Source organism: Hemiscyllium ocellatum, chromosome 31, assembly GCF_020745735.1.
Source record: "Hemiscyllium ocellatum isolate sHemOce1 chromosome 31, sHemOce1.pat.X.cur, whole genome shotgun sequence".
NCBI lineage: Eukaryota > Metazoa > Chordata > Chondrichthyes > Orectolobiformes > Hemiscylliidae > Hemiscyllium > Hemiscyllium ocellatum.
This window is the reverse complement of record NC_083431.1, coordinates 51,381,710-51,394,206: the sequence shown is the minus strand read 5'-3', so window position 1 is coordinate 51,394,206 and position 12,497 is coordinate 51,381,710. Positions and strand designations below refer to the sequence as shown.

The 12,497-nt window shown below is 41.3% G+C and overlaps 1 protein-coding gene across 4 annotated transcripts in view; it reads left to right on the top strand.

Moving 5' to 3' along the window:
* camkk1a (calcium/calmodulin-dependent protein kinase kinase 1, alpha a) overlaps positions 1-12,295 on the top strand; it is a 250,736-nt gene extending 238,441 nt beyond the window's left edge. For all 4 annotated transcript variants that reach the window (XM_060848477.1, XM_060848475.1, XM_060848478.1 and 1 more), the window contains 2 exons: positions 1,768-1,815; positions 10,889-12,295. In XM_060848477.1, coding sequence (XP_060704460.1) covers positions 1,768-1,815; positions 10,889-10,961 — 121 coding nt within the window. In that variant the 3' untranslated portion in view covers positions 10,962-12,295. The remainder of the gene's footprint in view (positions 1-1,767; positions 1,816-10,888) is intronic.
* The last annotated feature ends 202 nt before the right edge of the window (positions 12,296-12,497 follow it).

Here is a 12,497-nt window from a genome sequence, read left to right as displayed (position 1 = left end):
TAATTAATAAAAAACATAAACAAGGTTTCTGTGTTTAACAAAAACTCACTGTTTATAACACGTCATTAGATTCCACTCATAAGTAAACAATTAAACCAAGTTAAATAAACTCTATAAATTTAAACTCAAAATGCCTTTTATACACTTGGATAGATAACATCATAAGGAAAAACAAAAACAAAAACAGAGGGAAAACAGTTCCATCATCTTTGTTCATAAGATCTATTGAGTTGGTTCTTGCTAAGCCAAAAGGTCCTCCTCAACCATTTTCTGAATGCTTCCATTGGTTTGCAAAAGGCGCAAGGTGGCTGTTTCACCTATGAAAGGTCTCTGACCTATCTGATTCTGAGTCACAACTTGCAGCATCTGCTGAAGGAAAGATAAGCTTTTTTTAAAATCAGGTTTAAGGTGGCTTACTTCAGAGACAAGAGAGATTTTTTTTGTGCTGGTTTCCCTTCTGGTTTGACTAGCTTCTCTCTGTCTTGCTCACACCCAAGCTATTCACCGACCTGACAACCAATCATCTTGCTGTTGGCAGGCAGAGGATCTTTATTATTAATACTTGGTCCCTAGTCCACAAACCAGTTTCAAATGTAACCCCTTGCCCCTAATTTGTCTGTACGTTGCTGGAACCCACAGCTACACAAACAGGTTTTACAAAATACACCAAATTCCTTACTTTCAAAACACAAAGCCATCCTTGTAAATCACTCAGTTTCCTTCTCGTTGGTAAGGTGAAATAAATGATGTAACACAAGGATCGGTGCTAGCACCTCAATCATTTATAATTTATATAAATGATTTTAATGAAGGGACAAATGACAGTTATTGATGACGCCAAGAGAGATGGGAGAGTAAGTTTTGAAGAGTTCACAGAGAGGCCACAATAAGATTACTTTAGGGTGAGGTGAAGGGGTAAAGACCTGGCAACTGGAAAATGGGAGCTGGGAAAATATGAATCGTCCATTTTAGAAAGAAGAATAAAAACAAATAAAGTCAAGTTGTCATGTTTGGAAAAGCATTGAGATTCCGATTATGGTAGTATCATGATTGAGAATGATTAATCTAGACAGAGCACCACCTCCCATGTGGTTAGACACCAAGACTGATGGATCAGGGGATTGTAACCTTCCTTTAATTAAATAGGGAAATGTTCAAAGTGATGGAAGAATTTCACTTATCCCACATTGCCTTTTTCCTCAAAGGCAGACATGTTAGTTCAGAGCTCATTCTTTGGGGCACCAATAGCAGTGGCACAGTATGGTAAATGAACACAACTTTCCTGAGAGCACATTATCTCAGGAGGCTGGAACTGAGACCAAAGCATTATCAGCCTGGATTCTGATACTTTTTCAAAGTGTATTCCACTTCCAGGATAGGAATATGCCCATTCTCAATCAGGCGTCCTTATGGACGTGTTCAACAGTAAAACAAGAAATTGCTGGAAAAATCGTCAGTAGGTCTGGCAGCATCCCTGGAGAGAAAGCAGAGTTATTGTTTCAGATCCAGAGACCTTTCTTAAGAACAGTCTTCTGTTCATGTTTTGAGGAAGGGTCACTGAACCTGAAATATTAACTCTGTTTTCTCTCCAAAGATGCTGCCAGACTTGCTGGGTTTTTCCACCAATTTCTGATTTTGTTTCTAATTTCCAGTATCCTAATTTCTTTGGTTTTCCATTGGACATATCCACTGTTGATTTCTAATTCTGATTCTTTTTATGTATTCACTGTAGTTTCCTTTATTTCTTCATTTTTCTGACCCTTACAGGGACAAGACTATGTTTCTGAATTCCTCAAAAAGGCATCCTTCATTAAGGTAATGTGTGTGTGTGTAAGAGAGAGAGAGAGAGAGGTGAATACATTCATGTTGGTAAAATAATGATTGGTCTTACCAAATCTGATACCGTTAACTGGTTCCATCTGATAAAGAAGAAGTCAGGTCTGTGCAGTTTATTAGATCAGGAAGGTCAACTGTTGAGGTTGCAATTCCAGGAATCTTAGATGATGTATGCATCTCCCAGAATTCTGCATTTTATTGGTCAAGGCTTTGAGTATAGGAGTTTGGAGGTCATTGGTTAGGCCACTATTGGAATACTGCATTCAAGTTTCACAAATATGTTGTCAAACTTAAAAGAGTGTTGAAAAGATTTACAAGGATGTTGCTGGGATTGGAGGGTTTGAGCTACAGGGAGAGACCGAATAGGCTGGGGCTATTTTCCTGGGAGCACTGGAGATTGAGGGGTGACCTTATAGAGCTTTATAAAATCATGAGGGGCGTGGATAGGGTAAAAGCCAGGGTCTTTCTCCCAGGGTAGGTGAGTCCAAAACTAGAGGGCACAGGGGCAACATTTTTACACACAAGGTGGTGCGTGCATGGAATGAGTTGTCAGAGGAAGTGGTGGAAGCTGGTACAATTAAACATTTTAAAGGCATTTGGATCAGTACGTGAATATAAACGGTTTAGAGGGATATGGGCCAATTGCTGGCAAATGGGACTACACTTATAGGCTGTCTGGTCAGCATGGATGAGTTGGACTGAGGGGTGTGTTTCTGTGCTGTATAACTCTATGACCTATTACTGATGTTTCTAAGATTCAACGTGGCTTCAGGATGGACAGTTTTGTCATTCCAACCTTGCCAGTTCCCCAGCTCTATTTGGGATACAAGAGAAAACTCTGTGGGGCTACCTGAGGAATTCCAGCTAGCACATGACTCTTAAACCCAGCAGTCCTCCACTTGTTTATATTAGGCTTGGCTTCCATGATTTCAACAGGCCTGGATTATCTGACAAGACCAAAGTAATCAATCCTAGAAGACACTGATTTTCTATGAATGCTGACAGTACTTCTGCTGAGGGAATAACTTAAAAAAATATTTTGTCTTCATCCCTTGAAGGACCTTTGTTTCCCCCTATTGAAACAAAGGCTTTTGCTCTGATTTCCCTGTGGAAATGGACCCTCAGTTTAGGTCTCTCTGCTAAGGCTTTGAGGTGAGGGTCTCTCAGTTCCGTTATTAAAGCAACACTGTCCCAGAGTATGGCCAGTCACCTAGCCATTCAGTGACCAAGACACTTAACCCACCAGGAACTCAGCAATTGTAGAGTCCATTGCTTAAAAACAATAGGTCATATTTAAATTACGATCTGTGGAATATGTTACCAGACAATCCTTTATGCAGGTCTGTTTAAGGGGCTTAAAGAGGTAATTATCTGTATTTTTGGTGAGAGAGGGAACCAAAATTCAATGCTTGCTGTACTGGGAATTAGGCCCTAGAGGGCCACTACTGAAATACAAGCTTTCAACCAAAGAATAAATGTTCCTGAGAAGATGGGAAACAGCAATGCATTCCTGCACCCTAGAAGGAAAAACCAATAAAACCAGTCTGACTCATCTCATATACTTCAAAACAGGCTCATTACAACCTGTATACTGTGTACAGTTCTAGTTTCCCTCCTATCAGAATGATATTGTGAAACTTGAGAGGGTTCAGGAAAGATTTACAAGGATGTTGCTAGGGTTGGAGAGTTTGAGCTATTGGGAGAGGGTGAATAGGCTGAGGCTGTTTTCCCTGGAACATCAGAGGCTGAGGGATGACTTTATAGAGATTTATAAAATCATGAGGGGAATGGATAAGTCCTTTCCCTGGGATGGGGGAAATCCAGAACTAGAGAACATAGGTTTAGGGGAAAAATGTAAAAGGGAACTAAGGCGCAACTTTTTCATACAGAGGTGATGCGTGTATGGAATGAGCTGCCAGAGGAAGTGGTGGAGGCTGGTACAATTACAACATTTAAAAGGCATCTGGATGGGTATATGAATAGGAAGGGTTTAACATAGAATACCTAACACTTACCATGTGGAAACAGGCCATTTGGCCCAACAAGTCCACACCGACCCTCCGAAGAGTATCACTGCCAGGTGCATGCCCTTAACCTATAACCCTACATTTCCAATGGCTAATGCGCCTAATCTACACATCCCTGAACACTATGGACAATTTAGCATAGCCAATTCATCTAACCTGCAAATCTTTGGGCTGTGGGAGGAAACCAGAGCATTCAGAAGAAACCTATGCAGGCACGGGGTGTATGTGCAAACTCCACCCAAGACTGGAATCGTACCTGGGACCCTAGCGCTATAAGGCAGCAGTGCCAGTTTAGAGAGATATGGACCAAGTGCTGGCAAATAGGACTAGATTTATTTAGGATATCTGGTCAGCATGGACGAGTTGGATGGAAGAGTCTGTTTACGTACTGTATATCTTTACAACTCTATTTGCCAGGCTGTTGCCAGGATTGGAGGGTTTGAGTTATAAGAAAAGGCTGGATAAGCTGAAACTTTTTTCATTGGAGCGTACAAGGTTGAGGGGTGACCTTACATAGATTTATAAAATATGTGTGGCACACATATGATCTTCTAACAAAGGTATTTTCCCTCAAGGTAGGGGAGTTCAAAAATAGGAGAATTATTTTTAAAGTAAGAAGGAAAATATTTAAAAGTAACATGAGGGGCAACTCATTCACACAGAAGGTGGTGCATGTATGGAGTGAACTGCCAGAGGAAGTGGTACGTGTGGATATGGTTACTTTTAAAAGACATTTGGATTGGTACATGAATAGGAAAGGTTTAGAGAGATATGGGTCAAACGCAGGCAAGTGGGGCTAGTTTAGTTTGAGAAACCTGGTCAGCATGGGTGAGTTGGACCAAGCTATGTGACTCCATGACTTTATAAGAACAGGGAACTCATTTGCAAATAATACTGATATTTTTCATGGTTTTTCTCATTAACTCATTCTGTCTCTACCCTCCCGTAGGATTTATCTTCCACCAGTTGCTGATCAGACTTTGGGCCAAATTTAATTCTGTCTAATACCTACCAGGTACCGACAGTTCAAACACTGGGGGTCCAGTTTCACATTGACCTTGCACTGACAAGTTCAAGGTCGTTTCTGTTTTCAAAAATATTGGTTTTATCATTAAAATTTATCAACAAAAACAATCACAAAACCATTTGACTTAAATATTACAGAATTTACAAGAATTGTCCTCGTACAGCACATTCCACCCTGTACAATTTTAGTAATCTTATAATTTAAAAAGTTTCACAGATTCACAGCCCAAGGGTAAAACTTTTCAAATTGGAAATTACAGAAAGTGTACCTGACTTACAATGTACATTCGTTGAACGATTCTTAGTCCCATCCAGCCCCTCTGTGAACTATGGCTGAAAGGCCTTAAACAGTTACCTTTCCCCATTGCCTCTATGCAGGGGATGTCCCAAGCTTCAGTCTAGCCCTCAGCACATGGTCCTGGACCTTGAAATGTGCCCATCAGCAACACTGGGTCAAGCACAAACTTTACACCAGACAATTGGATAAGTACATGAATAGGAAAGTTTGAAGGGATATGGGCCAGGAGCAGGCAGATGGGACCAGTTTAATTTGGGATTATGTTTGGCATGGACTGTTTAGACTGAAGAGTCTGTTTCTACGCTCTATGACTCTGTTACTCTGACTCTAAGACCATCAAATCCTGGACAGACCAAAAAACATCTTTCACGAAGCTAATGGTCCTCCAGGAAGTTGAAGTTTGATTTAGTGTGTTCCCCTGGGAAACAGCCAGTAGAGCACAGAATCTTGTGGCACAGACACTGCAGGGGGTGACCCATGGGTGAACTCTGCAAAGACACATTCCACAAGGAGGATAAGTAACCTCGAGGCCAGTATGTGGGTGGGCTTTCTCACTGCCAACCAAGCTCCATCTTGGTCTTGTTTGTAATTTATGGAGATGAGGCATTCTACCAAATGACTTTTACAATCTGCTCATTTGATACCATGTCCTTTTGCTGCAGGACCTTGTGTATATTCTGCGCTGATGATCACTTCTAATTTAAATTTGTGCTGAGATTTTAACAAGTCTGTGACCAGGGGCCTGTAAATTTTTATCCTGTTGACATTTATTCTCATTTCCTACTTTTTATACTCACCAGAAGATTTGCAAATGAAGTTTCTGTTTTTCTTATGTGCTATGTTTCCTGACTTCCACTTGAATTCAAATCGCACATCACTAATGAAGCATTTCGCACACATTTCTTGATAGAACCCTGTGTGCTACAAACTGTCTGATTTGACTTGTAAAACAATTTAACTGTGACTACTCTTTCAAACTTAACATTTTACACGTATTTAGTGTCACTAAAACAGCATAGGGTGCTTCAGACACATATAATCTGACAGAAAAAGACACAAAAACAAGGCAGAAATTATTAGGACAGTTGGCCAAGAGCTGTATCATAGAGGCTGATTTTAGGGTGTTCTTTTTGAGAGACGCAGATAGAATGAGAGATGCTTTTGGAAGAAATTCCGAGATAATGGCCTAGACACATTAAGGCTCAGTCATCCATAGTGAAACAAAAAAGGTTAGAATCATGGCAGAGATCTTAGTTTGAGGAATGAAATGGTCTTGGAGGATTGTGGGACTGCATTGTGTATTGTGTGGAGTTTTGGTCTTATCTGACAAAGGATACCTTGGCTGTGGAGGGAGTCTGGAATAGCAGGACTGATCTCATAGAAATCTGTCAAATTCTTTCAAGGTAAATGCAAGAAGGATGTACCTGATGACAGGGTGTCTAAATCCAAGAATCACAGTTTAATGATACACGATAGACCACTTAGATAGAAAATGAGAAAATAAATTCTTCAAGAGTGATGAATATATGGAATTCTCTGCCACAGAAAGCAATTGAAACCGAAGCATTGAATGGTTTCAAGGAGGAGTTAGATATTGTCCTTAAGGCTACAGGGATCAAAGGATATAGGAGACAGTGGGACGAGTACTGAGTTGGATGATCAGCTGTGATCATATTGAATGGAGGAGCAGATATGAAAGGTCAAAAGCTTACTCCTGTTCCTATTTTTTATCTTTCTATGCTTGATGTTACAGAGGTAGGGAGGAGTGAGAACATGGTAGGGATTGAAAACAAAGATGAAAGTTTTAAAATCAGGGTATTGATGACTCAGAGTGATAGGAAGCGAGAACTGCAGATACTGAAGATCAGAATTGAGAGTATGGTGCTGGAAAAGCACAGCAGGTCAGGCAGCATCCGAGGAGCAGGAGAATTGATGTTTTGGGCAAAACCCCTACCCTGATGAATGGCTTATGCCCGGAATGTTGGTTCTCCTGCTCCTCAGATGCTGCATGACCTGCTGTGCTTTTCCAGCACCACACTCTCGACTAATGATGATTGGGAGTCAATGTAAGTCAGTGAACACAGAGGTGCGTGGGGAATGAGTCAAAGAATTCTGAATTACCTCACTTTGATGATGGGTAGAGATTAGTTTTCTTTCTCTTATTGGTATTCTGCTCACTCTTTAACTAGCTGGCTTTGTAATTGCACACCTTGCAGTATGAGACACTTGGCAGCTCAGTCTGGTATTGTATGGCTCAGCAACAGAAGAAAATCAGCATGGAGTGATCTGAGTAACAAACTGAGCATTGGAGAGGGAAAGGATGATGATTATGGGGCAATCTGATTCACATAATTAAACAGGGGTGAGTAAGTAGAGCTAACACAAGCCTGCCCCTTGATACCATCTGTTGAAAGAGAGGCAAATATTGGAAAAAGGAGAGATAAACAAGCCATGATCATAATAATACAATTAGACAGTATGAGCACAGGGTTGCTAAGACACTGGATTTCAGGAAATGTGTTTTTGGAACTATTGGCCTTAAATTGCAGCGAACAAAAAAATTAGGAAGTAGATCATAGGGTCAAGCTGCAAACCAGAATAAAATGCCTTTCATGTGTCAGTGCTGAACTGTCAGAGGTACAGTTGTTTGAAACGAGATTCCATCTGCCCTCTCTAATGGATGTAAAAGATCCCACAACACAGTTTGAAAAATAGCCGGGGAGTTCTCCGGCTACCCCGGCCGTATTTATCCATCAATCAATCCTAAAGCAGATTATTGGCCATTATCTCTATGCTGTTTGTGGGAGCTTACTGTGTCTACATTAGCTGTCACATTTCCTGTATTCGACCAGTGACTGTGCTTCAATAAGCACTTCAGTAGCTGCCCAGCACTTTGAGATAGCCTGAGATCGTAATGGTGCTTTATAAAGGCAATTCTTTCCTTTTTGCTAAATTGGGAATGAGTGTATCATGTACAGAAGCAAAAAGCTGTGCAAAGAGAAGTTTAAAGGAAAGCTAAGAAAGATACTCTCAGATTTAAGGAACTCTTTGCAAAATCAGCAAGCAACAATGATAGGAGATTGCAGAGAGGTTCGAGTAATAAATGAAAAGAATCATTAAACTTTAGTTGGGAAAGCATGAATGTTAATATTCAAACTCAGGCACTGCTATTAATTGCTGAGGTGTACAACATGTTATGAAATGGTTGGAGCTGCTAAAATATCCAGTCAGATGGATGATGAATCACCCATCACTAACACTACTCACCCTGTTCTCAAGTTCTGATTGTACCATATTACCTAGCATGCAAGTTACTCAACTGAAGTCCTGCAACTCCAGGAGTTGGCACTACAACATCCAGACATAAGGGGAAGGGAGGAGCACTATTACTGATCTGAGCCATCCACTGATATGTACCTTTTTTGAACTGGTATTTGACTAGGTTTGAGGATGATTATAGGCTCCAATTCTTCCAGTTGTAACTGTATTTCCCATATATTGAGCAAGTTTCCTTACACTTGAAGACCAACATGAGCCATTATTACATATGGTGACCACTGTTTGTGTGTAGAAGAACTTCATGATAGCCATGTTATATTGATCATCTGCGAGTTAAGCATGCCATATTTTGTTTTCCTCTAATGGTTTCAGTATTTTAGCTGTATCTCTGTAGAAGGTCAATTCTTATGGGAGCCACATTTCAAGGCTGGAGAGCTAAATCTTCATACATTTTCCTCATTTCTCAATCCCATGTGGGCCACAGGTGTGGAGTTATGGCAGCGGAATGTGTAGTGTAGCAGGAGTGTAGGGGGATATGGGCAAAGTGTTGTGGAGTTATGAGGAAAAGTGTGTGGATGTATATTTGCACATGATTTGGGTGGGATGATTTGGAGAATGTGGATCGGACTGTTGGGGAGTGTGGTGTCATAATCCCAAGATTTACATCTTGCAGTTACAGTTCCACAGAAGACAAATGAGATATTTTGTTACATATTCTTAAAGATCTGGATTTGGTTATGGTGACTGTTGGAAAAATGTCCCCCTCACTTTGCTGAGCAGCAGGAACTGGGTCTCCATCTTGGACTGTTATTGCAGCCATCATCCCTATAGCTTAAGGATGAATGCCTTACCCCCATGAGCTTCTAGTCAATGAGACATCTGGCACATTAGCAGGCTCAGCAGCACCACCAGTATCAATGGCCATTGCTGGAACTGCACCCAAGGTTGCACACAGATGGAAGTACACACACTCCAGTGAAACCAGGGCTGATCATCCACTGAAGATAGAAACCACATTGCAGTATGCACAGGCATTGCCCCTAGAAGTCCCTTCCTTGGCTAAGAAGTGCCTGGAAAGAAGGCCTATAAACCTGGAAGCCACCAGGGTTTATTTATTGGTCTGCCACTCTGTGCCATGAGCTCAATTGGCTCCAGATGGATGGGAAGTCTTCTTCAATTCCTGTCATTAGCAACATGGTATGGTGGTGGGGTCGAAGACAGGCACCATACACTATCTCTAAGGCCATTTTGGAAACCCATCTATCACCCAGCTGATCCTCAAAGGGCGAAGAAAACCCAATGCAGTGTGAGAGAGACACATAGCATAGACATCACAAGTTGTTGAAGTTCAGAAACATGCAGCTTGCACACCTTTGCACTTTCTGAACTGCACAGTTGACCCATGCATTACTTTACCCTGGATTTGAGTTTCTTTGTTCAGGTTTGTGTTTGCAGTGCAGTGATGTGTGCTGGGTTGCAGGATGATTGTGAGTATATAATAGGAGGCTGGTTAACAGGCCTGCCTCCCCTCCCCATTGCATCAGCTCAACTTTCAACACTCGTTAAATTTCCCCTAAACTGCATCCTTCATGCTGTATCTAACAAGTCACATCAGGACCCCTCACATCTTATATGTCATCTCAAACCCTCAGATCCCACATGCAATCTCCATGCCCCCATATATCCTCCATAGTCATTCACCCAGTATCCATTATATAGAGTGCTGAGGAACCATGCAGTAGGATTGGGAATTCTGCTGGAAGACCTTGAAACAAAATGTATTGGGCATATTTAGCCAAGTTGCTGGTGGCTTGGGCCCAGCCACTTACTGATATTGTAACTCAAACTAAGGGTGGTTGTATGTATCTTCCTGCTGAATTGGCAATGATTCCCCTGTATCTGGAATGGAGGCATGTTATTGGGATGGAGCAGTGATGTTTTTGCATCTAGCTGCATGACATCTCAACAGAGATTGTCTGATGTTGCAATGGGTACCTGAAATTGAGAGCCTTTCATCATCCTTTGTTTCACTTCGATGCCCCTTCCTACCCTGGAGCATGGGGCAGCCCTTGTGCACTGATATCCATCCAATGGGCCTTTGAGTCACCCATCCATCTTTGCACAGGGCGAGATCATTACAATGATTCCTCCATTCCCCACCAAAGAATGGACCGAGTAGCTGGTGGGGAGAAGTTCACTATTCCACCCCTGCCTAAGGCATGTATCCCACTGGAAATCAAGCCAGTATTCTGAGATGGGAGCTTTGGTCTCCCTTTGTTGGGCTGTCTGGAAATGGGATTGGAACTCCACACCTTCACACTCTGTGGCTGGAATGCATGACTGAGTCCTCCTCAAACTAGGCACATGCAAATTAAGAGAAAATTTGAACTGGAATGTACATTTCTTTTCTCTCCACTTGCAGAAAGGAGAGCAATGGGGACACAGGGAAGGAGATGGACCTGCCAGATGTTTGCGAGGATGAAGCAATTTCCTGAGTGCCCTGAGCATGTGCATGCTGTGTTCGGTCTGTTGCACCCTGCTATTTGACCTATCTTTGCTCAGCTCACGAAAAATCACTTCCACCTGTAAGTGTCATTCCTCATGGCTGTCACCAACGAAAGCATCTGAGGAGAAGAAGAGAGATTCACGCCATCCAGCCCATGTCGACATAATAAGACCACAGAGAAATACTTTGGATTCCTGCTTTACAGATTGCCTTGCCAAGCAAAACATCAGATAGGGTTTGTAGATAGGAAGTTTGTAATGTCAAAGATGAAACTGTTTATTATCCAATCAATCCATCATTGCCCATTTGTCATGTGAGCTATTGTTGGGCTTTGTTTGGCTGCTGGATTCCAACCACAAATGACCATGTTTGATACATCTGCATTGAACCATTCAGTGGGTCTTCAGGTACTTTCACTGTAGTGAAGAATAACATGGAAACTTGGTTTGGATAGACTGTGCAATTTGTCATTTACCAACCGACATGTATCAACTGTGTGTCGTAAACCTTGTGGTCTTATGTAACAGAAATGCAGACATTTCCCTTTATTCCCTGCAGACTAATGCACTACTGGCAGGGCACTTCAGAGCTGTGGTATTTAACATTCCAAAGATTAATGTCTCTGAAGTCACTCTTTAATTAATAATGTATAACATTAGTGATTAACCAAGCAAGCATCATGGTAACATGTAAATGGTCATAAATAAGTTAGTTTTTTAATTATTTTGCTTGTTCAGTGATTGATTGACACCATTCCCTGCTCTCTCACTTAGGGCTACATATCTGCAAAAGGTAGACATTTCAGTCATGATAATCAGTAGGGTTTGGGGCCTATTAGTTAATCCAGGGTTGTGCAATCACTTATCCCGTCAGAGTTCAAGGGCTCATGTGGAGAAGCCTGTAATTCTTCATTTTATCATGGAATGTTGGTCCATCCCTAGTTTCCCCTTGTATTGAGTGGCATGCTAAGCCCATTTCAGAGGGCAATTCAGAGTCAACCACAGAGTTTTCAGCTGTATGGAGTCACATGCCATAATAGTCACATGGGAAACAAGCATGTAGTGTACAGGCACACAACATACAATATGCATCTATGACAAGTTTACAATCACACAACATGCAGTAATGTGGCATACAGTCACCAGTCCTAAAGCATGGGCTCATGAGGTTTGCAGGAATAGCATATGGTCGCAGAGCGCAGTATCACACCATACAGCTATACAATTTACAATCACACAACATAAAAGAGTTTACAGTTTTCTGCCACACAGTTTACAATTAGACATTTTGCACTTAGTACATCTTATTGTAACACAGTTTATAATCATGCAGCTATGGTTAAATGATTTAAATGTTAGCAACTGTTAGCATTGACCATCTAAGTTTCCAATTTTTAAACAAATATCTCCTGAGAAAATATTTACTATGATCTGTCAAAATGATCCTACATTCACCGTTGGCTATGTGAAATGTGAAACATTGTCTTTAAAATATTGGATTCATCAATGTTAAATTTGACCAATTA